This window comes from Malaclemys terrapin, chromosome 2 (genome assembly GCF_027887155.1).
Source record: "Malaclemys terrapin pileata isolate rMalTer1 chromosome 2, rMalTer1.hap1, whole genome shotgun sequence".
Taxonomy (NCBI): domain Eukaryota; kingdom Metazoa; phylum Chordata; order Testudines; family Emydidae; genus Malaclemys; species Malaclemys terrapin.
The window spans coordinates 251,543,104-251,570,752 of NC_071506.1; the positions used below are offsets into that span (position 1 = coordinate 251,543,104).

Here is a 27,649-nt window from a genome sequence, read left to right on the forward strand (position 1 = left end):
TTGCACCTTGTACCTGGATGGAGAAGGAAAGGCAGAGGATAACTCTGAGCTAGAACACAAGGCACTTCCCACATAGTCCAATGCAAATGGAGGAGGCACCCCTCATGGAGGCATCAAATGTCCCAACTCATCTGAAGCCCAGTACGGGGGCCGCTCTGGTATTTATGGATGCATAGCAGCCAGTGCTTTGACTACCAGTAGTGCCATTGAGGCAGAACTAACACTCGGTGCTGGAAAAGGCATTGGTATCGAAGTAGGGGCCAGTACAGCCTCTGCAGATCTGGTCCATACCAGGCCTGTAGAAACTAAAATTCTCTGTGAGGCCAAAGAAGGAAACAGTACCAACAACAGATCCCTTGGTGCTGATACGGATTCTGGGGCCACAGACAATACCAGCACAGTTGAGGACTCCTGTATCAAAGGTGAGTCTGTAACAGAGAAGCAGAGTAAATCTGCTGCTGCTTGAAAAGCTTGTGAGGTCAATATGGTGAGTGCTGAGACTGAATATATCGGTACCAGATTCAATGGCCACCACACAGACGGTACAGGAGTCAATGGTACAATGCTGGAATGATCCCATCTTTGTACCGGAGAGTGTGTAGGTAGCCCCGCTCTACCTTGAGCACTCGAGGAATCCTGGTGCTGCCCAGTACTCTTCTTAGGTGAGGAAGAAGATTCTTTTCAAGCTTTGGAATGGTTACTTAAGGTGCTGCTTGAGGCCTAATTCTCTAGCCACCTGCATTCTCTTTTTGAAGGATTTACAAATGGAGCACTTTTCCTTAATATGCCCCTATCCCAAGCACAACAAGCACCAAGTATGGGGACCAATTTTGCGGATAGCTACCCTAAGAGGGACAGTGTTTGAAACCTGGCGAAGGCATAATGTCAGGGAAAATCTTACTATTAAAATTACTAAACTAATCTACTACTAAGGGTACTGCTAACTCTAATTAGCTAACTATATTCAGAAAAAGAGAGGGAAACCTCAGACAACAAAAACATGAGGTAAGATATCATACAGAATGCTCTGACTCCAGCTGCAGGCAGTGGAAAGGAACTGAGAGGGGTCAGAATGGCGCTGCCCTTAAATAGCCAGGAGAGGGGCTACGAGGGCATGTGCACCTGCTAGACAAAGTTCTCTGGCTCCGGCATGCTGGGCATGCACACACCTGAGTGGAATATATGTCTGCAACCATCTGAAGAAGAACTACTAGCTAATTTCTCAAGGTCCAGTTTAAATGAGGTAAGCTGAACAACCATAATATTTTTCCATTTTCTTTAAAAGAAGGAAAATATGCTATAGGAAAACCTTTTGACGAAGGGAGGCCTAAAAGACATGAAAAATGTTAGTTTAAGAGAAGAGAACTTCATATAAGGGTAATTACTTCCTCTGCCTTCTGTCTTTCTATGTCTGTCTCTTTGATGGCAAGCTCTTTGGACCAGGGATAATCTTGATTTTTTGTTGACTTATCCAGCGCTGAGCACATTTTCAGCACTTAGCAATTAATAATACAACAACAACAATACAACAACTTGAGAAAGTTATTGACAAATGATAGTATACCTTCTACCTATACAACAACTAATAACCTGTTTTTAGTGCAGATATAATAATACAATGAACTTTAAATAATAAGATCCATATTTGTAGTCTTAACTCAAAGGGTAAATGCTATTTTTATTTAGACATAAATCTTCCATATCCCTCATTATTTAAGAATCAGTGTGTCAAGGTGATGGGAAAGGGATACTAGTTTGTCTGGAATCTTAGGAAAAGAGACTTTTTCAAGCTTTTCAAGCTGAGGTTCTCAAATACGTTCGTGTCAAAGATGGGCATTTGCTTCCTGACCACTGTTCTCTATTTGATCTGATGCTAGGATTTTCACATGCCAGTTGTAATGTTAACATGATCTCTCATTACAGAAAACTTTCACAAGACATTTAGACAAAATGCCCAGGATAATAATAGCTTTGGCTGATCAAAAAATTTAACTCTAGAAACAGTCATATCAATTAATGCAAATGTAACCCACATGCCTCCGGGGTGTGGTGTTCTGACCCATCTAGTGGCACTGAGACCACTTAAGGCTTTGTCTACACTCCACAGCTTTTAGTGACATGGCTGTCGCCACAACTGTGCCGCTAAAAGTCATGCAGTGTAGCCACTGTTTGTCGGCTCTCCTGCCGACAAAAAATGTCCACTCCCAACGAGCGGCGTTTGCGCTGTTGTCAGGAGAGAGTTCCTGCCAACAACACGCCGTTCACACTGACACTTGTCGTGGCAAAACTTTTGTCTTGGGAGTCAGAGGGGGTTAACAACTCTGAAAGACAAAAGTTCTGTCGTTCAGTTGCCGGGAGGGGGAGGGAAGAGAGCGAGCTTTTAGCTCATGCAGTAGAGGCTCATGCACTAAGCTCCAGAGGTCCCAGGTTCGATCCCGCCCACCAACAACCGGGGTCTGTCAGTGTTACACAAAGAATCCTACAAGCAATGCACATGGAAAGCCTCATTGGATATGTCTACACTGCAATGTAAGCTCAGGGTTTCAACTCAAGCTCAAACCTAACCTCCTCTATCTGTATGTACACACATTGTGCTAACTCAGGGCTCAGACCCAGGACCCCCCAGAGGTGGAGGATCTGAGCCTGAGTCAAGCCAGGACCCAGGGTTCAAGTTCTATTGCTTTGCAGTGTAGACACAGCACAACTGGACTCGTACTCTGGGGGTCTGCCAAAAGTATTCAATGGGTTGACTTTCTTTGTCCTCTGGACAATCACATTTGGTGGACAGTCAAGTTTTCCCATACTGCACCACAAAGGGCTAGAGTGTCTTCATTTAGGGAGGGTGTTAGGAAGTCTGGGATATGGGGGGTTGGACTCAGGCCTACGTAGTGCAGTGTAGACCCTGGTGCCCCATGTTGGGACCCAGGGTTCAATGATTTCTGGGGTTACAAATGAGTGTAGATGCTCAAGTCCTAAGTTAACAAAACCAGAGTCTGCTAACTGAAGTTCTACTAACCATGGGCTTACATTGCAGTGCAGATGTATCCAATTAGACCAAGCACCAGAAACACAATTCAAGGTGGTTAGAATGACTGTTAATTACACTATAAACTTGGCACTTTTAAGGAGTCCGTGGTCTTTCCAGATGTGTTTATTGAACTTGCTAAAAAGGTGGTACCTGTTTTGCTAATTTGGGGAGCTTATTGTCAATTTCCAGAGAGCATTATTAAAGGTAACAATTCCAAATTAGATAAAGAGTGGCACCACTAGAAGCTTTTGGTCACAGATTAATTTAGAATTACCAGCTTTTTATTGGCTTTCTTTTTAGAACTGTGGAAATCTTCAGGCAGAATCTCACAGCTGCTAAAATATTTGATTTCCACCATATCAAGAATGAAATCCAGTCAGACGTGGTCCCTCATATCTGACCAGTTGTGGAGTTTGACTGGACAGATAACTGCCATTATTAGCAGAAGGAGAAATGTAAATATTGTCTCATCCATTATGAGGGCATGGTAGATCTATAAGAACAGTAATGTTAAATGAGCAAATTAAACAAGACACAAGCAGTGCTAACTTGATCACTTTTTGCTAAGCTTTATAAAACCACAAATAGGAACTCTGAAATATGACAGAGTGAGGTGGTTCAAGTTAGCCATAAATTGTGTCTTGTCTCATTTAACTATTTAAATATTTAACCTTTTCTGAATATAAAGTAACTGGCTGTTTGTTTTTCTGATGTTTCAAATTACAAGTTTAGATTATTAAAATTACCCAGTAGTTTAATTTGTCTTTTCTTATACGTGAAATGTTTTGGTTTAGATTTTTTTTTTTTTTTTGCACTGTATGTCTCAGGTGATTAGTAATGAGCTATAAGGCTAGACTCACAAAGGAGCTGGCACCTGCCACTTTAGGCAGCTAAATCCCAGAATCAGGCACCACTGATATTCACAAATACCTGCTCAGCTGCTGCTGAATCCTGAAGGCACCTCAATTTTTGCAGTAAAAGTTCCCTAGTTGTCTATGTTCCTCCCTCTGGTCATACACACTGCTGCTCCAGTCTAGACATCCAGACTGCTAAGGCCAAGTGCGGTGCAAAACCAGGGGAAGATAGCATTCTTCTGCTCAGCTCTCCTGTGGGGCTCAATCCAGTAGCTGTGATCTAATTATGCTTATTGGATTGGGCCCTGCACACAAATTGTTGGGGGTTTGAGGGGAGAAGGACCTCCCTCATAACTTTTAGCCCAGCGGTTGGGGACTCACCTGGGATGTGGCAGACTCCTGTTTAAGTCCCCCCTCTGCCTGAAGGGGAGAAGGGATTTGTTACTTCTCAGGTGAGTGCCCTAACCACTGTGCCATGGGATATTCTGATATGGGGCTCCCTCAATATCTCCTGTTGAAACTATTTTACTGTGTATAAATATTTAGAGTCATTGGGGGTGAGGGAGGGAGAGAAAGAGACAAACAAACAAACAAACAAGAGAATGGCACTCACCCAGCATGCAGGAGACCCAGGTTCCAGCCCCCTAATGACTCTAATTATTTATCCACAGTGGAGCAGATTCACCAGGAGAGAATGAAGGAACTCAGTGGTTAGAGCATTCAGCGGAGAAATGGAAGATTCCTGTTCAAAGCCCTTCTCCTCAGGCAGAGGGGGGACTGGATCCAGGGGTCTCCCACATCCTACATGAGTGCCCTGATTGCTGGGCTAAAAGTTATGATGAAGCTCCTCCGTACCTCCCTTCCTCCCCGGCCCCAGCAGCACCTGACTTCAGGAGAGAGTTCACAGCTGAATTCCAAGCAGCGATAGGCACCAAACTCCCTGAGATGGGTATGGCTGCGGGCATACCCCTCTGTTTGGCATCTCCCATTGGTTAGTTTAGATGGCTCTCCATCTAGCATAATGGTTTTTGTGAATCCCGGTCTTAGGTGTCTCCCTCCCTTCCATTGTATAGGCAGCTTGAGTGCCTAGCTCAGGCTTTGTGACTCCCAGTGATTTTCTAGGTACCTAAATCCCTTTGTCAATCTAGCCCATACAATCTTCTGTTCCAAAATCACCAGTCAGAGTCTAGCTCCAGGTCAATAGTGGCTGAAAGACAATTCTATCTAACAGCTATTTGGTAGCCTATATGAAATAAATTGTTAGTCTTAGTAGAGTTCCTAGCGTATAAGTGTCCACATCGCAAAAACCACCGTCACAGTTGATGCTAACTAGCACCGTTCATGGCAGTCTTAGAAGAAAGGCCAAAAGTGTGAGTTTGCCTTGCTGTCCTCTACTTATGTCTGTAAATGAACAGAGGACTTTGATCTCCTGTACTCTCAAAGCGGTAACTTTCATGAGCACTAAAGTCACTTAAAAAGGAAAACTGTCAATTTTTAATTTAATTGATGGAAAAAGCTGAAAAAAAAAAGAATAAAAAGCATAAATTTAAAAGGGCTTACATGCAATATAGTCTAAATATTTGGCAGGAACTTTATCCACTAGGCCACACAGTCTGATCAACATCTATAAAACTGACAGGTATTATTTTCGCCACAAGAGGGCTATCATATTTTACATTTATATGCACTAGAAACATGAGAATAATAAAGAAAAAATATAATTTATAAAAATAACATAAGGGTTAAATGCAAACTCAAGTCTGTGTGCTCTTCAGGTAGTCACTACAGCAGGTCAGAAATTTCGTAATGAATCTATTTTTTTCAAAAACTGCCAGTTTGTCAAAATTGAAGCTATCACGTTTGACTTAAAAAAAAAAAAATCAAGAAAAAAGTTCTTAAACTGTCAAAATGAAAAAATCTGGTTTCTGATTTTTGTTTTGAAATGTAAGCTAATTAAACCAAATTAAAGTTTTTCAAATAAGTCAAAATCAAAATGAAAAGTTCTGAAATTATCGAAATGAAAGGTTTTGTTTTAACTACCCTCCAGCCTCCCAAAAATAATTGGTTTTCTGTTTTACATGAATTTTCAAGATTTCAAATTTTGATCCAGATTCAAGGTGGGAAAAAATTTGAACTCTTGAAAATATTAATGTGATGGGAAAACCATTTCCTGCCAAACTCTAGTAGTCAAACTTTTATGGAAAAAAAAAAGACAGTTTATTACGCACAGTGCTTCCACAAAATATCAGAAAAACGGAGGCAAAACAAGATTTTTCCTGTATTCTGGTTATGTACCTCTCTGTAAACGGAATATCTGTCAAAATGAATCTATTTTTATGGTGTTACAGTGATTAGATATGTACAAAACCACACATTCACCTCTAACTTTAGCAGGCTCCCCAGTCAGGGGACAGGGGTGGAGATCCTGGGAGGGGGCGGTCAGGGTACAAAGAGCAGGGAGGGTTGGATGGGTTGGAGGTTTTGAGGGGGACAGTTGGGGGCGGGAAGTGGTAGGGGGCGGATAGGGGGTGGGGGCCAGGCTGTTTGGGGAGGCACAGCCTTCCCTACCCGGTCCTCCGTACAGTTGCGCAACCCCGATGTGGCCCTCAGGCCAAAAAGTTTGCCCACCCCTGATCTAAGAGGTCTGAAAGGAAATGAAAATAAAGGAAGAAAACTGGAAAAGGAGAACAGTAGAGAGGGGAGAGAAAAGAAATAGAAAAAGGAGGAAAATATTAATAGTATAGAGGCCCATTGTAGCATGATATAAAAGGGCTTTAACAAAAAAACACTCACCAACCCTTTGTGTAAATGAGTTTGGATCAGAGGATCAATGCGCTGAAGTGAATGACATGTGAGCATAGGAAGAATTCTTAAAATAGTGTAGACTCAAATGTGTTACTGACAAAATAATGATAATCTGTACATGCTATTTTAAAATTACTTCTATGACATGCATAATGAATTTATTATATAATCTGTGTATATGTAATCTTATGAATATTGGAAACATGAAAAAATAGTAGTTTCCTTCAATGAAAAAAACAAACAGAATTAGTTAATATGGGTAAGATTACTAAGCAAATTCACTTAATTGGGATGAACAGCCAACAATTTCATGTCATGTATTTAATAGGCTTAAAAGAAATCAGCATTCTTGAGTTCATTCTGAGATCCTGTGCCAGATAACAGATAGGTGGTAACTTGGTAAATTTATCTACTTTTTAATTATTTTTTTCAATTACACCATAACCCAAGTGATTACACATACACAGCATCTAATATATTCATTATCAGAGGGGTAGCCGGGTTCGTCTGGATCTGTAAAAAGCAACAGAGAGTCCTGTGGCACCTTTAAGACTAACAGGTGTATTGGAGCATAAGCTTTTGTGGGTGAATGCCCACTTCGTCGGATGCACTGAAGTGGGCATTCACCCATGAAAGTTTATGCTCCAATACATCTGTTAGTCTTAAAGGTGCCACAGGACTCTCTGTTGCTATATTCATTATGCATATCACAGAGGTAAATTTTTCAAAACTGTACATTAAAAGCATGACCATCAGTTCTGTCATTAAAAGATTTGTGTGTGAATCATTTTGAATTTTTTCTCCATATTATATGCTATTCACTTTCTTTACACTGGTATCATTTCACTGGGACATTTAAAATTCAGCAGCATTTCTTTATACTTAGAATAGAAAATAACATTTTTAATAAAGTAGTGGGGTAACTGGTAGTAAATGTTGGTATTTTAATGGCAACAACTTTAAAGATAGAAAAAAAGATATATTATTACATTTTCAGTGTTCTGTCCACAGTCTTGATAAATGTTAAACTAATCATACAAATGTGCCTGCCCCTGAAGAGTGTATTATTGCTACAACCACATCAACGGTATATTATCCAACAAGTGACTCATTTCTTATGATCAGATTCTGCTCATTTGCATACTACACCAAGCTAGGCAAATGCTTGAGTGATTGCATTGTAGTAATACTGTATCTACAAAATATCTATACCCTTAATATTTCCTTATATAGTTTGCAAAATTATAGACATGAGCTATTTCTATGAATATGGACAATATTATAATACCACTATACCTTTTCTTTAGAATTTGGAATTTCTTTGCCCAGCTTCGGTTAATTTGTTCAACTTCGTTTTTAAGACTGAAATAAAAAAACCCACAAAATGTTAAAATATTTATAGAGTTAAATGAATGTCTTAAAAATTCTGACCAATACCTTTGTATGTGTTGCTTCTCTTGATCTTCAGATATCTTCAGCTTCTCAATTTCAGCAAGTAATGCTCTTTTTTCTGCTTCCTTCTCAAGTGCAAAATATATTGCAAAAAGTTAAGTCATGTATTATTTATTTTCTATGCTTATTATGCAAAAAAATACTAAGTTTCACTCTTGGTAGCGATACTTCTAGTTTTGGCTGTTAGGGTAGGGAAACTAGATGTTTAAAGGAATTAATAACAGAGTACAAAACCTTTTAACTCTAGTCATTGTTTCAAAGCCAATCCAGGTCTGGAGTGACTGAGAATCATTACAATGTCACAGCTTTTTGGAGGGCTATATAATAAAGATGGCAGCACAGACAAGTAAAGCTTAACTTTTGTCATGTATATCATATTTGTCTAAGGCCAATCCTACTGATATCAATGGCAAAATTTCTGCTGCCTTGAATGGAAGCAGGATCAAGACCTTTGATTATAAATTCTTATGGGCAAGGACCATGCCTTTCGGTAGAGAGTGTACAGTCTAGTGATTAGAACATAGAACTGAATTCATGGTTCTCAGCTCTATTACTGATTCTTTTTGTAACTTGTATCTTAGGCCTTCTGTGCCTCATTTTTTCCATCTGTAGTACAAATATAAGAATACTTCTCTCACAGGAGATTAATGAATGTCTGTAAAATGGTGCAAAATCCTTGAATGAAAGTCACTATAGAAATGCAAATTATTATTTTTACCATAGTAACTAAAAGGTTTAACAAGCAATGGTTCTGAATAGTCCATAGACTGGTATCAAAGGACAAGAAATCTACATAAAATATTTACAGAGAATTTGTTGGATTTTAATAATAAAAACAACACCTTATAACTAGGACTCTTCTTCTGTTGCTGCTTGTGATATCCCTTTTGTGATTCTCTGCTCTCATGAGGCACTGTAATTTCACTTCCACTTTTCACTGTCTCCTTCTTTTTCTTTGTATCTTTTTCTTTCAATGCTGGAATCTGACAATCAAAGAATCAGTGGTGATTATGTACACTAGGAAAAACAGTTTTACTCTTACGGTCATTTTAATCCACAGGAGTTAAGAAAACAAGTTAGAAAAATGACATTGTAGCATAATAATTACTTCAGCTACTATACTTCAAATAAGGACTGTAGTAAGTGAAGGCAACATAGTAAAGGCCTAATGAAGGCCCAGTATGAGGCCTGAACCAAACTAAAGTAATGGTCAAGGCTTTGCTAGCATAGAAAGCAAAGTTAAGCTGTGAGCAAAAGGCAGGCCCTGCTCACAGAAGTTGGCAAGGAAAGGGCTGATGTTGCAGAAAATACATATTCATTTAGTATAGTTATAGTATAAACATGGTACCAAGACATACCATACGGGAACATTCCACAGATAACATGGAACAGACCGACCCATCCCAATGACAGGGGCAAAAGGGTAAAGTGATGGATAGAGATGTTTTGATCGAACCAACAGGTACAAGGTGCGAGGCGGCCCCTTACTGCATAGAGGGGTTGTACCTTGCTACGTAGAGGGGTTGCACCTCAATACGTCAGGAGTGATGTGTAACTTGTTTGTACTGGTGTATAAGAATGTGTCCCTGGGGTGGTGTCTTTGTCCGGCCACGGGGGCAGTGGAAAGTCCCGCCACTGAGCCGGGTCCTTGCCAAGAGGCATCTATTAGTAGTATGCCCGGTAGACTAAGTAATCTACGGGGAACTGCAATTGTGTCCGAGATCGCAATAAACCTGGCCGAGGTGCCTTTGTATCTTAGTAGACTCTGTGGTTATTGGGGATTCTCGTCGGGTCTGCTGTGTCAGCTATCTGCGCAGAGCTGGGGCAGCACACAGAGGGAACACACGCACGCAGCCGAGTGATATCAACAGGAGAAAGCAGAAGCACCACACCGGTAGCCTCTCACAACAAGGACAATACCACCGGTTGTTTCAAAATAATAAAATATGCCCAAATTAAGCCACCTCAATGGTTCCACTCTCCCACACACTTAGCAAAATTTCATATATATTAGTATTATATCTGTAAATTAAACATTATACTAAGTCTAAATCTGGCAAAACAAATGCCATATTGTTTAAAAAAAAAACCCTAAGGGGCTAAATTCATCCTATTGAAGTCTACCTAGAGATGAATCTGGTCCACTGACTATATTATCTGTCCTATTTCAACTGAACTTTAAAACTTTGCTGAAGCATATTGTATTGAATGCTGGCCCTCTCCACTTCAAGCCAGCCATTTGTTTTGTCAGCTGCTGATACATTCCACTTTCTCTGGAGGACACATGCTGGTCTCTATGTGGCCAGTTCACTGATAGGGGGAAAACACCAGATAGTTACAGGATAGTTGGAGGTGAAGATACATTGCAGTATCAGACCTTTTTAAATAAAGAAAAGCAGTTTAATCCACATCCTGTGAAAACTGCAAATTCAATTCATTGTAAAGATTAATTACAATATTATAAAGATGTCAGCATACCAGTCACAGGCCCTAATTCTCCCCCACATTGATTTTACACTGGTGTAAGTCCCTTAATTTCAATGGAGCTACACTGGGGAAAATGAGGAATCTGTGAGAGGAGAATCGGGTCTACTGTAACTATATACACATTTGGCCAGATCTTGGGAAATGCTAGAGTGGTGTAAGGCAGTTATAAAGCCATTAGATTTGCTCCCCCTCCCCAGAGGTTTTCTACAGATGAATCCTCATTTGGAGTAAAGCCATTGTAAAAGCTCCTACACCAATTCTCTTCCCAGCTGCTGCACTGGGACGGCACGGCTGGGAAAAAAGGGGCACAGCCAGAGAATCTCCACATCCTGATAATCTCCAGTTACCAGAAGGGCACCTTGAGGAACTGATGGGCATTAATTCTAGCTCATTATGGCAATAATAAAGAACTGAATGATATATAAGGTAGCACACCAAGAACTATCCTGGGGGAAAGAAAGGCAAGAACATAGGTAAAGTTTACATGCAGTGCCGAAGGACACTACTTGCTAGGGAATTCTGACCTTATAAATTACTTGAACTTCACACAGTTCTCTTTTAAAGTGATCTATTCCTTCCTTTCCCATATTTTAATTCACAACCACCTAGGGAGGGAGAGGGAGAGGGAGAGGGAGGGATAGCTCAGTGGTTTGAGCATTGGCCTGCTAAATCCAGGGTTGTGAGTTCAATCCTTGAGGGGGCCACTTAGGGATCTGGGGCAAAATCAGTACTTGGTCCTGCTAGTGAAGGCAGGGGGCTGGACTTGATGACCTTTCAAGGTCCCTTCCAGTTCTAGGAGATGGGATATCTCCATTATTATTATTATTATTATTTTTTTTTATCCCATGTGGTCATCTATCCCATCAGGTGTTTTGATGTTCTCTCTCCTGATTAGAGCTGGCAGACATGTGGGATTTTTGGTTCACAGGAAATTTTACTGTTTTGAAAGTTGGTATTGTTCTGAATCAGAATTAATCAAAACAAATATTAAATTTCCTGTGAACTGGAAATCCTGAAAAATATCTTTTTGGAAACAATGACACATCATCTTTCCAATAGGAAGTCTGTTCCCTGCACCTAGGGTGACCAGATTGCAAGGATAATAGGCACCTATATAAGAAAAAGCCACAAATATCAGGACTTGTCCCTATAAAATCAGGGCATCTGGTCACCCTACCCGCACCTTAACACCTGCTAAGCAAAACTGATATTATTGTCAGTTTCATAGCTGCTTGCCTGCAAAGCAGGGATGCCCAGGAACTACAGATCCTGGGAGCTTATCCCAGGACTTCTAGGGTCCTAGATCCATGGCAGGAAGTATGTAAGTCCTTAGATCCCCAGATTAACTTGGGTTCTTAGCACTTCCTGACTCCCTTTTGCCAGGTTGGGAGCTGAGTCAATGTTAAAGTCAGAACTCCCTTGGCTTTCAGACTCCCAGTTCCATGGCATGGAGTCTGGAAGCTCTGGCGTGGCTGCCTGCTATGGAGTTGCAGACCCTGGAAGACTGGGATTTCTGGCCTTGAGGCTGCCTCAGAGCCACAGATCCTGGAAGATCTAGCAGCTTGATGAGCTGGCAGGGTTTCATCAAGGTTCAATCATAACCCAGCATTTGATTCCCCAAAAATTCATCAAACCCAAGATGTTATTGCAAAACATTTTGGTTTCAACAAACTGGCATTTTCCAACAAAACTCTGTTTCATCTGAAAATTTCTGACCAATTCTACTCCTGACCTTATTTGTCCACTTAAGTCTTTACCTTCAAGTCTCTGCATCACAGCCACTCTCTTTTTGGCCAAAGATGACTTCAGTTAACCTCTTTGAAACATGTGAAAACCAATATTAAACTGGTCAGAAGTACGAGTTTTGAATGGTGTATGAAACCCCTTCCCCTTCCCAGGGATCCCTCTGGATAACTAAAGAATAATGTAACTCTGGAAGGAATCTTGGCCAATCCAGTTGGGCCAAAAAGGTGATGATTGCATTGTTGGAACTCAAGGGTATAGACTGCTGCTTGGAAAATTCAAACTATATTTAACAACATTTAATTTTAAATACATCTGACAGAAATAAGAAAGATTTTACGTTACATTACAGACAAGATTGACAGTTATTCTAAGAAGCATTGGCACTTAATGCAACCATTTGCAGTATTGTTGCCTTCTCATTTAGTTTCCCAAAAGTCATAAATTTATAATTATTTATTATTGCCAGACACATCCCTCATTCCAAAAAGACTAGCTAAATGTTATGCACGTCTTGGTGAGGCTGAAACTAATACAAGTTTCTGCTCCCCTATTGATTAATTCAACAAAACATTGGCTAGGGGTTTGGAAGTTCTTAATGACCATCTTGTTATTATCTTCTTCATTCTACTCAGTTAGCATGGCCCAAAAGCTCTCAAGTGCCTTCAAGGTGTTGTTTTTTGTTTTTGCTTATTAATGCTCAGAGAAGGATTAGTGATGGCATATCCCTTAACCATAAATTATTTGAATATTCTTCACTGGGAGCTCTCAACAACCACACTTGACACACATGCCTGGTCTTTGGACAGCCTAGGCACATGACCATCTTATGATAACATGATACTTGCTCACAAGTGCGTCAGACCCTTGCTTGAGAGCCATAGGATCTAGGCAATATTGGTTTATATGAACACTACAAGGGCCATATGTTTTATGTGAAATCATTTCCCTGTATCAACAGTGAAGTATTGGAAGCACATACTTCTATACACTTGTCTATTTATATGAACCTTTATGTAGTTAGAATTGTGAGGGCATATTGCTTCACATGTATAAAACTGTTTTCAGAAATACCAGATTTTATTAAAATATGTTTATTTTGATAGCTGTTTTCCATCTGTGCTCCCTCAGTATTTAGCTGAGAAAGTCATTCATAGCTATTAGTTTAGCATGGTTACAATATCTCAGTACTATAGGCAATATACGGAGACACTGAACCTTCCTCTAAAGCTTGTTAATAAAGTATATCTTCTCCTGGAAATCTAAATGCGCACTGACAAGGGTCACAAGATTTAACTCCAATAAGGGAATTTGACTTATTAGGAACAAAAACAAAACAAAAAATTCCTGCTCTCCCACAACAGGACAGTATAAGAACACTGCATAGCAACCTGCTGGTTACTATCACACTCCTGTTTCAGGAAAGAAATTTCATACATTTCAGGTAAATAGTCACAAAACCCCAACCTTTAGCAATTGAAGTGTGACCAAAGGTATTTTAAGGTTCAGTAATTAAAGTTTTACGTAGATAGACAGACACCACTCTTGTTCTACTTATTGCAGCACTAAACCTAGCTTGTAGTTGTTAGATGTAACCTAGGAGAAGGTGGGAAGAGGAAAAGACAGGAAAGAGCATGCTGCAACCCGAGTTTTCTTGTAACACAAAAGAAACTATTATTATTAATAACTATTTGAATTACTGTAGCACTGAGGAGCCCTAGTCTTAACCAGCACTCCATTGTGCTAGGTGCTGTACAAACACAGAACAAGACAGTCTCTGCCCCAAAGGGCTTACAAAACTTGGATCATTTTCCTCCTAAAAAAGGAAGGCTTTAAATATGACTTGCCCTGTCTACACTGGTTGCAAAGTCCTGCTTAAAACTGTGTTGATTAAAAAGTATTAGCTTTTAAAACATGACCAATTTTCAGTCTAGAGAAGTTCTCCAATCCTTTAAAAGATTCAAAGCCTTCACTGCTGACTGAACAGCTGCCAGAGCTAGAAGATAGTTGGCAGTGTCAACTATATCCTGTATGTCAGAGAGCTTTAGAGGAACAGGTCTACTTTTTAACTTACATAGAATAGTACCATAAAGACCAGCAATAGTGATTTGGGTTGGAGTCTCCCCATTTTGAGAATTTCAAAAATAATTCCCTTCCCCCCAATATAGTCTTTTTTCATGACAGCTTTGAAGAATATTATGCTTATTCTGGCCAACATTTTTAAACCTGGGTTCCTAAAATTTAGAAACTAAAATCTGGATTTAGGAGCCTAATGCAGTCATGGACTTTAAGGCCAGAAGGGACCACTAGATCATCTAGTCTGACCTGCTTCATATTGCAGGCCACCAACACCACCGAGCACCTTACACATTAGCCCAACAACTAAAATTAAACCGAAGTCTGACAGCCCACAAAAGACTAAACTATTATGTGCCACAAACAGAGAATAAGAGGGACTGAGGTACACCAATGTCCAAGGCCCCCACAAATGGCAGGGAAATGATTAAGTGAGAGATACCCCAATAATTCTGGCAAAGAACCAACACCCACCATAATAAAAGTGGCCCGATCTTCAGGCATGTTGTGTACCTACAGTTTCCACTGACTTCCAATAAGATAAGTATCAAAAATGGCTCTGTGATGATTCAGGTGAGCTCACACATAGAATACCACATTCATTTCTTGTCTCCTTAGGATCAGCAAGATCTGACAAACATGAGGGAATCCAGCAAATAGGAACAAATAAAATGTATGAAGGAGGTAGTGAGGGAAATAATTTATCAGGAAGGATTAAAATCTAAAAATGACATGACTACAGGGCTATAGGATACTAGTGTACAATACTTGAAGAGTACAAACATGAAGGGGGTTGGGCAATTATCCAGGGCAGTATTAGGGTGTAACTAGGAGTTATGGGATGAAATGGAAAATTTTGGCTGAATAGAAGGAAATTTTACTGAGAGTGAGAAGCATTAGGCTGTGAAATAGTCTCTCAGGGGAATAGGAGGAAGACCCATTGCTGGAGACATTTATTCTGGTCTGTTCAGGTTCTTGTATCACACCCATCACCATGTTTCTGAGTATGAGTTCTGTCCCAAATGGACAAAACATTATTCAGTAGAGAAAAATCTTGCATTAGCAAGGAAGATGAATGATCTAATAAGTCTTTCCATCTCTGACTTATGCTTCCATAATAATGCTATTCTTTGTATTCATTACCAGTCAGTGCAGTACATGATTTTCAGTAAAAGTAATTAACCTAGAAGGTATCACTGTAACACAGGTATCCTATTATTTTCAGTATCTTCCTCAATAACAAAGCAGATTTTCTTGTGTAAATATAATCCCTATATATACACACATAAATCTTTTGAAAACCTCTGAAATGAATGCAGGTGTCCAGTGCTCTATCTACAGAACAAATTACTCATCTAAATCAGTGTTACAATATAAACACTGAGCAAAATGTGAGCTAACATTGTGTGTGTTTAACATTAATTGTAGTCTGTTTTCTCTAAGTTTATTGAATGTACTACAGTGTATACTCTCCACCCCACCTCAAAAACTAACCAAACAGAAAACCCCAGATACTGCTGCTTACTGTTTTATTCATGAAAGGGAAGACTGCATCTTGAATACAGTGGCCTGGGAGCAGTGAAGAGCCTCTCTGATATATGAGGCCAGCTAGGAGGGGGTCAGGGCCATGGACCTGCCTTCTTCTTGGCCCATGGGCTTGTTCAGTCAAGTGCAGAGACTGTAACTGCCCGGCTCTTGTGTGGAGTGTATGGGGGTGGAGAATTCCTGCATCCTTCCTTCTCTTATACACTCACGCAAGGGTCACTTACAATACAGCCCTAAGTGGGTCAATTTTTAATTCAGTACATTAAAATGTGGAGTCCTTACTCTGTTCTGAATCATGATAGCCAGACTGAAGGGCTACGTTAATATGTAATCAGCAGGAGTACAGCCTGAGAACTAATGGAAACGTGGTGGAATGACAACTACTATGAATATAACTCTAGAACACGGGCGGCTCCATCGTCTTCCTGATGTGGGAGCTGAGGTGGGCTAGACAGAAAGCTGCAGGAAGGGGCTGCATACATCTTGTGGGCACACATGCTTTTCCCCCCACAAAGAATACGCACTTAAATGCATGTTTTAAATATGTTATCCTCAAAAGGAGAATAAAAATATATACTGACAGATCGGTTTTAAACTTCATCTATGGCAACTCACTGGTGCAACTTTTATTCACAGAAAATCAATAGGAAAAAAACCTAAGCCAATAAATAAATAAACAAACTTATAATACTAATAATAACAATAATAACAATAAATAAATGCAAACTTCTGGAAATAATTACTGGTTAAATAATACTAGCAGCTAATTACTGTAAATGGGAGAATGTACTGTATTATATTTTAAAATTAGCCATTTTCACATAGCAAAGTAGGATATTTGGAAGATTTGGAGACTCAGAGCCATAATACAACAACTCACACTGCGGTCACTCTGGAGCAGGGGGCCTCAGTGCAAGAGAGGCTTAACTGAGCACAGGTACTGTAGGAGGCCTTACCCGGACACCTTCCGCTCTGTCCTTAGCAGCAGCTGGAGGAGGCAGTAGGTGGGAAGGGGTATGGATGCTGGGTCTATGTGGCTCCTGAGCCCCAGCCAGTTTGCAAACCTAATCATCATCAGCCTGGGCCGGAGCATGTGCAGCTGCAGCAGTCATGTGGCAGGGAGCCACACACTGGGGATGTGAACCAGGGCAGGGAGGAAGCAGGGGCACTATTTCAGATTTTGGTGGTGGGGAGGGGCAACTTTAACTGTGATTCCAGGGGCTACTTAGGCACCTGAAAACGCTAATTTTTTTGCAGATAATAACTAAGAAATTAGCTGACAGGAGCATTGTATCTAATTCCTATATAAAGAAAGAATATATATATACATGCAAACACTAATTAAAGACATATTTTAAGTATATATATAAGTTTAGAATAATCAGAAGATAATACAGCAAGATATTCCCAGTCCCAAGCCTTGAGGTAACAATTCTGGAGCCTTAACACAGATATCAGAAACACAAGTTTGATACTTTGTACACTATCTTTAGTAGAGATAAATAAAAATAAATAAAATCTGCTAACTTTCTCTAACAGACACACTCTGTGGTACTGCCATTATCTATTCTATTTTAGTCAACTGTTTTTCACTCCCCTAAAAATGTATTTTCTTAATTTTAACATAAGTGATGAAGTATTTTCCCTTCTGTTATTAAGAACAGGAATTTATTTTTCTAATTATTTTGGCATTTATGTTTACCGATCACAATCACGTACGTGACTCACTAACATTTGACTCCATCATTACTATTAGTATCAGACTTGGAACTGCATTTACTTTCATACAAATTTTAAGTTATTTTACAGATATTATTAAAAATACAATTTGAAAATAAGCAACCTTAATCTGTACAGTGTTAGACTTATGTGTTTAACTAATGTTGTTTTTTTAAACTGGAACTGCTAAGGCATGTACAAGCTAAATTTACATTCTAGAAGCATTGATTGTACCACTTTAAATAATGAATGACAAAGCACAATATGGTAATAAAAGTAATAATGATAATTGATAAAAGCAATAATGATATTTAGTCCAGCCAGGACAGGTTAGGCATTTTAGAACTCACTACTCAAAGAATTAAATTTAAGCATAAGAGAGAAATAAAATTTAGGGCTGTCAAGTGTTTAAAATAATTAATCAGAATTATCAAGCGATTAATAAAATTAATCACGATTAATCGTGCAATTAATCATGCTGTTAAACAATAATAGAATACCATTTATTTAATTTTTTTTATATTTTCTATGTTTTCAAATATATTGATTTAAATTACAACACAATACAAAGTGTACAGTGCTCACTGTATATTTATTTGTTATTACAAATATTTCCATTGTAAAAAACAAAAGAAATTGTATTTTTCAATTCACGTATTATAAGTACTGTACTGCAGACTCTTTATCATGAAAGTTTAACTTACAAATGTAGAATTCTGTACAAAAAATAACTGCATTCAAAAATAAAACAATGTAAAACTTTAGAGCCTATAAGTCCACTCAGTCCTTCTTCTTGTTCAGCCAATTGCTCAAACAAATTGGTTTACATTTGCAGGAGATAATGCTGCCCGCTTCTTGTTTACAATGTCACCTGAAAGTGAGAACAGACATTCACGTTGCACTGTTGTAGCCGGCGTCACAAGATATTTATGTGCCAGATGTACTAAAGATTCATATGTCCCTTCATGCTTCATCCACCATTCCAGAGGACATGCATCCATGCTGATGACGGGTTTTGCTCGGTAACAGTCCAAAGCAGTGTGGACCGACGCATATTCATTTTCATCATCTGAGTCAGATGCCACCAGCAGAAGGCTTATTTTCTTTTTTGGTGGTTTGGGTTCTGTAATTTCCACATTGGAGTGTTGCTCTTTTAAGACTTCTAAAACCATGCTTCACAACTCGGCCCTCTCAAATTTTGGAAGGCACTTCAGATTCTTAAACCTTGGGTCGAGTGCTGTAACTATCTTTAGAAATCTCACATTGGTACCTTCTTTGCATTTTATGAAATCTGCAGTGAAGGTGTTCTTAAAATGAACAACATGTGCTGGGTCATCACCCAAGACTGCTATAAGATGAAATATATGGCAAAATGTGGGTAAAACACAGAACAGAGAACATACAATTCTCCCCCAAGGAGTTTAGTCACAAATGTAATTAATGCATTATTTTTTTAACGAGCGTCATCAGCATGGAAGCATATCCTCTGGAATGGTGGCTGAAGCATGAAGGGGCATACGAATGTTTAGCATATCTGGCACATAAATACCTTGCAATGCCGGCTACAAAAGTACTATGCAAATGCCTGTTCTCACTTTCAGGTGACATTGTAGTAAGAAGCGGGCAGCATTATCACCTGTAAATGTAAACAAATTTTTTTATCTTAGTGATTGGCTGAATAAGAAGTAGGACTGAGTAGACTTGTAGGCTCTAAAGTTTCACATTGTTTTGTTTTGAAGTGCAGTTACATAATTAAAAAAATCTATATTTGTAAATTGCACTTTCACAATAAAGAGATTGCACAACCATACTTGTATGAGGTTAATTGAAAAATACCATTTCTTTTGTTTATCATTTTTACAGTGCAAATATTGTAATTAAAATATTAGTATAAAGTGAGCACTGTACACGTTGTAGTCTGTGTTGTAATTGAAATAAATATATTTGAAAATGTAGAAAAGCATCAAAAAATATTTTAAAATTTCAATTGGTATTCTATTGTTTAACAGCGCGATTAAAACTGCCATTAATCGCGATTAATTTTTTAGAGTTAATTGCGTGAGTTAACTGCAATTAATTGACAGTCCTAATAAGATTATGAAATGCACAGACCAATCGCAAAACTAATAAAACGGTACTGTATTCCTAAACCAACTATGAAAAAATAAAAATACGTAGAATATATGTGCATTGCACATTTCGACAGGAAGAACAAAGAGTAACAAACAACAATAATTAAATAAATAATAAAGAAAATAATGACAATAATAATACAAGTGTGTGTGAAAGAAAGTGTGTGTTGTGGGGGGAAGTGTGAGGGAGAATGTGTGTGTATGTGAGACAGTGGGTGTGTTGGGGAGTGTGTGAGGAAGACTGTGTGTGTATGAGACAGAGTGTGTGTGTTGGGGGAGTGTGTGTGTGTGTTGGGGGAGTGTGTGTGTGAGAGAGAGAGTGTGTGTGTGTTTCAGGGAGTCTGTGAAAGAGAAGTATGGGAGTTGGGGCAAGTGTGTGAGAGAGACTATGTGTATGCATGAGTGTGTGTGTATGTTGGGGTGTGTATGGGATACTGTGTGTGTGTGACAGAGTGTGTGTATATTGGGGGAATTTGTGTGTGAGACTGTGTGTTGGAAGAGTGTGTGTGTGAGAATGTGTGAATGTGAGAGAAAGTGTGTCTGTTGGGGAAATATGTGTGTGAGACAGTGTGTATGTTGTGTGTGTGTGTGTGTGTGACAGAATGTGTGTGTATTGGGGGAGTGTGTGTATGAGATTGTGTGTATGCCTGAGTTTGTCAGCGTGATGTCTCTGTAAGCTGAGCACTTAGGAGCCCGATCACTTGTTCAGTACAGCAGGAGCCGCAGCTCCCACTCCTGAATCAGAGGCACCAGCATAGATAGGCTCCATGTCTCCAACACCAGCTGAGACCCACTTGGACACAGCCCCCTCAAGCATCAGGCAAGCTCACCCAGTGCCCTGCCAGCCATGGATCAGCTTCCCAAGGAAGGGGAGACTTCTGTGGCAGCGGGAGCTGAGTGGCCAGAGAGCAGCAGCTGCTGGCTGGCTGCCCAGCTCCGGGAGGGGTGGCTACAGAGGGGCTAAGGCCTTGGCTACACTTACCAGGTAGTTCGACGGCTGGAAATCGAAGTTCTGGGTTCGACTTATCGCGTCTAGTCTGGACGCGATAAGTCGAACCCGGAAGTGCTCGCCGTCGACTGCGGTACTCCAGCTCGGCGAGAGGAGTACCACGGAGTCGACGGGGGAGCCTGCCTGCCGCGTGTGGACCAAGGTAAGTTCGAACTAAGGTACTTCGACTTCAGCTACGTTATTCACGTAGCTGAAGTTGCGTACCTTAGTTCGAATTGGGGGGGGTAGTGTAGACTAAGCCTAAGGCAAATTTTGGGGTGGCTACAGCCACTGCAAGCCCCGCCCCTGCTCTAGACATAAAGCAAATAGTAGATGAGGTGGTGGAACAGCATTATGTTTGTCAACAACAACACACAACCAAGGATAAAGGAAGGTAGAGCAGAAACATGGAGAGACAAAACACTAAGGGTACAACTAGAAAGAACAGATAGAACTAAGGGCTCCTTGGTAGAGGCTGCTGCAGACCACCAAACCTGGGCAAAGAGTAATGAAAATAGGCCTGATGGTACTAGAGGAGTGATTGTAATAATGCGCTCTTTCAACTCTCTTGACATAGGCTGGATGTTCGCACACAGTAGGGTCTTAGCAATGATTCCATAGATAATGCTTCTTTAAACACAAAAATTAACAGGAAAATTCAGAACAAACTTAACTTTAGTGAACTATGAGGAAATACTAAATGAACGGAGAGAAAACTACACACTTCAGAGGACCACTGATGACAACAGAATATTTGACATTATATGGGATTAAAGGGAAACTGAAGTGGTCATTTTAAAAGATTCTAATTTTAACAGGATGAAAGATGAGATCTTAAAGTGCAGTTCTATTCACCAATGTCTCTTTTCATAAAAGTGAGGATTACGGTGAGCAAGTGGGAAGTCTTGATTTTTTTAAAATATTATTTTTAAACATTTCAGACCCCTTCCCCCCAATTGGCCATCTTTTTATTTATTTATTTATTTATTTCAGCCTGAGGACCAGCTCCTGCTCTGACAGGCCAGGATGATACTGGAAAAGGTTTCCTGCTATAGCTATACCAATATACTGACAAATCCTCCTAGTGTAGATGCAGCTTACATTGGCAAAAGAGTGCTTTTACTGAGAGAGCTTAAATCAGTTCCCCAATGAAGATACGCTGCTCTGGCAGAAGCACTTGTTTGCCAGTATAATTCCATCGACAGTAAGGCTTTTGCCAATACAGAAATGTCCACACACACACAAAAATCACACCCCTAACCAATGTTACTACACCAGCAAAGCTTCTAATGTAGGCCTGGCCTTAGATTTGTACATCATCATCAGGACACAGGTCCAGCAGAGGCTGGAAGCTTGGTCAGTCTGGGGAATAGAGGGAGAAACACTCCCATCCCAAAAATATAGTGTTGGAGAGGGGCAAGGAGGGGAGTGTGCAGGAGAGTTTAGCAGGCCTATTACTATGAACCTAGAACTGAGTGATGAGCTTTCTACTGTCTCTTACAGTTGTCTGCAGAGCTAAGTGTCCTCCACTGTGATCCCCTCAAGCAGCCTTTTGATCTGCCTCTATGGCCTTGTCTACACTCCAGGGGGAGATCGATCTAAGTTACGCAACTTCAGCTACGTGAATAACATAGCTGAAGCTGACATACTTTGATCTACTGAATGCGGGGTCCACACTACGCTATGTCAAAGGGAGACGCTCTCCTGTCGACTCCCCTTCTCATTCAGGTGGAGTACAGGAGTCAACAGGAGAGCGATTTGCGGTCAATTTAGTGGGTCTTCACTAGGCCCGCTAAATCGACCACCAATGCATCGATTGCCACGCTTCGATCCACCGGTAAGTGTAGACAAGCCCTAAGAGGGAGGAGACAGGGTCAATAAATCCCCATGCCCAGAGCAGGAAATTTACTCACTCCAGCCTGGAAAGAGAGGTCCTAGGCAAGAGAAATCACAGACGATACTATACATGATGCTTTTGAACACATGCCTGCAAAGGGCCAGATACTGCACTCATAGCACATGCAAAATTCCCATTGACTTCAACCCTCAGTGATTTCAGTGGTAGTTTTGAGTTCACAAGGAATGCAGTATCAGATTCAAAGTTTTTTTTCAAGATGGCAGCAATGATTTCGTGGGAAAGTATAAAAGGATACTCTTAGGTATAGCTAGCCAGACTTTGGATCTGATTTTTGCATTGGTTTTGGAAATTAGGCATTGGATTTTAAACCTATGTCATGGATGACCATTACCTCCAGTACGTTGGAGCTTGTAGGGGATGGTCACCCCGCTCCTGCCCGGAGGGGTTAAAAACAGCCCTGGAGAGGGCTGTGGCTGGGGAAAGACTGATTGGGGAAGCAGCCTCAGCTGGGGCCATGCCCCAACCAGGCCGCAGCTGGCCCTATAAAAGGGCTGCTAGCCAGAGCTCAAGAGTCTCTAGCTGTTGAGAAGGATGGGCCTGGCTGCTGGGAGCTGAGCAGGGTACCTAGACTGGAGCAGGGCTGGGGAAAGGCCAGAGGAGCTAGGGAGCTCCAGGCCTGGAAAACCCCCAGGCTGCAGGCCTTGCTAAAGGCCAGAAAAGGTACTGGGGTTGCAGAGGGCAACCCAAGGGTAGGCAGAGGCAGCAGGTCCAAACCCTCCTTGCCAATGATGAGTGGCAATTATACTGCAGTCCGCCCTAGTGAGTGGGGGGGCTAGATGGTGACTGGCAGTAGCCAAAGAATGAGGCAAGGTGGGGATAAGGGGTTGGGGGTTTCCCAGGGAGAGGAGACCCAGCGAGACTGTGGGGTACTGCAGGGGGCAGAACCCCGAGAGAAGGGGCACCGGGGTCCGGGAGGGACACAGAGGCCAGCGGCAAGGCAAGACACCGGCCTGCAGAGGGTGCTCCGGAGGCTGGTGAGCTAATTCCCTGGACGACCAGCAGGAGGCACCGCCAGGTGAGTCGTCGCCCTGCCACAGGGCTCATCTCCCATATCAGGATGAGAGATTTCTTTTAATGGTCTGCCCCTGGAGATTAATGGAACTAGAAAAGTTTCAGAGAGCTCCGAGGAAAAAATCTTGCTGCTCCAACAGAACATGCTCTTGATGTCTTAGTAAGCATTATAATAATCTTTTGTCCTCCACCATTGGTGGGGTGGTCCCTTGGCATCATCTACATTCTCACAGGTCACCATGAGTTTACAGATGACAAATGAAGTGAAAGGAAAGATGGCTAGAACACTGGGGGTGGATATCTTATGCTGTGGTTGATTGGTTGCAGCATAAAGATTTTTAAATGTCTACTTTGGCTGTATGTGGGGGGGTGGGCAAAGAAAAAGTTTCTTTCCTCTAACATAACATCTGTAACATCTCAGTCAGCAAATTTGCTTTGGGTGGTCAACAGTCTGGTAAATCCAAACTATTTTAGATTCTTAGTGGCTGGTCTGAGGCCCTCCTATTGAGAGGAAATTGCTTGTTATTTGCGGACAAGATTGATCAGATTAGGGATGGGGTGTCTGCTTATATGGTGGCAGAGCAAAGTGTTGATGGAGCAAGGGCCTCATCTCCTCTGCTTGACTTTCAGCAACTGATGCTCACTGAAGTTATGGAAGGGTTGAGAGAACTTTGTTCCATAACCTATATTTTGGATCCATCTCCTTGCTGGCTGGTGAAGGCCAGTGAGGAAGTACTTGATTGTGGAGATTGTCAACACCTCTCTTGTAGAGAGCAGACTGCCTACTGCTTTGAAGGAAGCATTAGTGCAGCATTTGTTCAAGAAGTCATTGCCTGACAATGGCAATTTACTTAACTATCAACCAGTATGAAATCTTCCCTTCTTGGGTAAGATTATGGAGAGGGTTGTCATGAGACAACTCTTATAGCATTTAGATGCCTTTGATCTCCTTGAACATTGTCAGTCTGAGTCTAGACTTGGCTTTGTCACAGAGATTGCACTGGATGACGACCTTCTCCTGGCAATGGATGAAAATCAGATGTCCATTATTATCATTCATCTTCAATACAGTTGACTGTGAGGTGGTGTTGATTAATCTGTGGACCTTGGTGGGAGGGGACAGGGCTACTCTTCAGTGGCTTCGTTCCTTCCTCTTGGAAAGATCTCAATGGCTAGTTGCCCCTCTTCCCAAAGAACTCTCAAGCACAGGATCCTAGAGAATAACATTCTGTCTCCTCTCCTGTTCAACATGTATATGAGGCAGTTAGGAGGGCAAGTAAGGAACCATGGGGTTTGGTGTTTTCAGTATGCTGGTGACACCTTATTGTATGTATCTATCTGATCCCACTTGGACAATGTAGGTCAGCACTACAGCTACTTTCTAAATGAGTCTGAATCATGGATGAAAGAGAGCTGGGTAAAGCTTAACCCAGACAAGACTGAGGTGACAATGGTGGGTTGGGGGAAAAAGCCAGAGGAGATGGCAGAGGTTGTATGACTCCCTTGGATTGAGGGACTATGTTGGCCTTTAGTTAGATGGATTTGCAATTTAGGAGTAATTTTAGACCCCCAGTGTTGTTTTACGATCATACCACAGCAATAATATAGTCAGCTTTTTGCCATCTGCATCTGGCTAGGAAGCTGATGTCACAGTTACAGGGCTAGTTGCTAGACCCCTCTTTGGTCTCTCTGAGCACACCAGGTGTTAGGACTCATACCTCTACTTCTCCTGGAGTGGAATAATATGATTCTCCCAGTCTTAGACAGGGACCTGGGTTTCACATTGTGGATCCGGTGTGGTTACCTTAGCAGGTTTGATTGATTTTGGCACCTTTGGGAGTTTATGTCCAATGGTATGTACAGTGAGCAGACAGCCTTCTCAATCCAAAGAATTGTTTGCACTAAACAGTAGGACCAAAGCCAAAAGGGATTTTAAACACAGTCTATATGCATATCTATCCTATCTTAAGGCTTATCTGGAAGTCTACGAAGGCCTAACTTTTTCAGACCATCTGGTGTGTGCATGTTCAACACTTCTTTTTGGATGTGGACCATGTCGTTATTCATGCTTTTGTTACCTCAAGATTAAACTATTGCATGATGCGCTACATGGGGCTATGCTTTAATACTATTTGGGACTGAAGTTGGTACAAAATGCAGTGGCTTGCTTACTGTTTGAGGCATCATGCTGGGCACACATGACTCCAGTGCTCCAGGATCTGCACTGGTTTCCCATAGCTCTCTCTGCATAGAGTTTATGGTGTTAGTTATAACCAATAAAATCCTAAAAGTCTTGGGACTAGCCCACCTCAGGGATCAACTTTCTGCCCATGTCATATTGCCACAGTTGTGGTCACTATCTGCATTTGAGCTGGATCCCTCTCATTATAAAAGAGAAGGAGTAGCCAACAGGGCATTCTCTGTGGACTCCAGGACACTGAATCTTGCTCCCCCTCGTTCTGAAATAGTCCAGATTTGGTGACCTTCCGCGCATGCTGCAAAAAACATCTATTTGATCAGCTTTTTTGAGAGGACTGAGGGTAGGCTTCTCAGAATGAAAAGGTGGAAATGAGTTTTTGTAAGTGACAGGCTGTCTGAGTACCTGTTGAAATGATTACTTTAATACTGCTGGGGTTTCATTCAAGGCCGACCCACAACATTTTGGCACCTGATGCGGGGAGCTCAAGTGACGCCCCCATGCCCTCTCGCTTGGGCCAAAACTTTGAAAGGTCTCAATTCTGCCTTCTTCCTGTTCTAGTCTTCTCATGGTTCTGCTCTGCTACCTACCCCAATAAAGGAGAACTAACAACTTAAAATGCCTTGTTCAAAAATTGTAAGTAACACTTAACTTTCAAATGCCTGAACAGCAAATGTAACTTTTCTTGTCTGCATAGTAAACACTGGCATTTTTATCTGTTTGAATAATCAAAGTGGTGCTTTCCGTGCCTTCTTGGTTGCAGAGATTTGAACTGCTTCCTGCTGAAGGTCCACAGTCTGGGCCAGCTCATGCTCTATTGAGATGGTTGCAAGGCTGACCAGCCTCTCCTGTGTCATTGTGGAGCGTAGATGTGTTTTTATTAACTTCAGCTTGGAGAAGCTGCGTTCTCCACTGGCAACTGTTACAGGAAGTGTTAGAAGTATGTGCAGAGCAATAAAAGCATTTGGAAAGAGGATAGTCATCTTATTTGTGCACATATATTCCAAAACAGCCTTTGGAGTTGATCCTCCTGAAATGTATCTTGAAAGGGCTTTCAGTTCATCACCTAAATCACTCGCATCAATATTGTGCATGTCATCATGTGTCAACACTGTCTCTAGTGCCCTCCATTGCTAGTGTAGGTCTTCTTCAGGTATAGTGAGGAGTTTTGGAATATCATACAACATCCCAAATATACTGCTGTGTTCCTTGAGCTGCATGAAATGTTCTTCAACTGACTGTATTGCACAAGCTAGCACCTGGTTAAAGAATTCAACTTTGAATTGTTGTTTGGGGTCTCTTATGGGATTATCCCTTGCCTCGTAATCAAAATGTCATCTTCTTCAGTGACTCTTGTATTCTTGAATGGGTGGGAAAATAGCTTCAGTGTGAAGTTCCTCTGCCATCTTCTGTGCACTCTTCAGAATATTTTGAAATCCCTCATCTGACCGGTAAGACTGTAGGTATGACTTTGCTTTGTCCAGTTGTTCCATTGCTCCAGATATATCAAGGTCAACACCTTGGAGTCTCTTGCGTACAACATTTATTTCAAACAGTATGTCATGACACAACACTAAGCCACACAGAAATTTGAAGTTATGTATGTTTCTGGTGATTCCATTTCCCTCTGCCACTGTTCTCCCATGAACAGCCTCTATAATGGCAACTATGGCATCATCTATCTTCCCAATTTG

The 27,649-nt window shown here is 41.0% G+C and overlaps 1 protein-coding gene and 1 long non-coding RNA gene across 8 annotated transcripts in view; one reads left to right on the top strand and one right to left on the bottom strand.

The window, feature by feature from the left end:
* The window catches only part of LOC128832958 (uncharacterized), a 107,996-nt gene that overhangs the window by 47,959 nt on the left and 32,388 nt on the right, over positions 1-27,649 (top strand). The window lies entirely within an intron of this gene.
* Positions 1-27,649, bottom strand: part of C2H10orf67 (chromosome 2 C10orf67 homolog) — a 118,738-nt gene that overhangs the window by 39,129 nt on the left and 51,960 nt on the right. For 5 of the 7 annotated variants that reach the window (XM_054020689.1, XM_054020693.1, XM_054020687.1 and 2 more), the window contains 2 exons: positions 8,982-9,122; positions 7,984-8,204 (listed from right to left, as the gene is read on the bottom strand). In XM_054020689.1, coding sequence (XP_053876664.1) covers positions 7,984-8,204; positions 8,982-9,122 — 362 coding nt within the window. The remainder of the gene's footprint in view (positions 1-7,983; positions 8,205-8,981; positions 9,123-27,649) is intronic. The other 2 variants (XM_054020692.1, XM_054020691.1) reach the window with 1 other exon arrangement.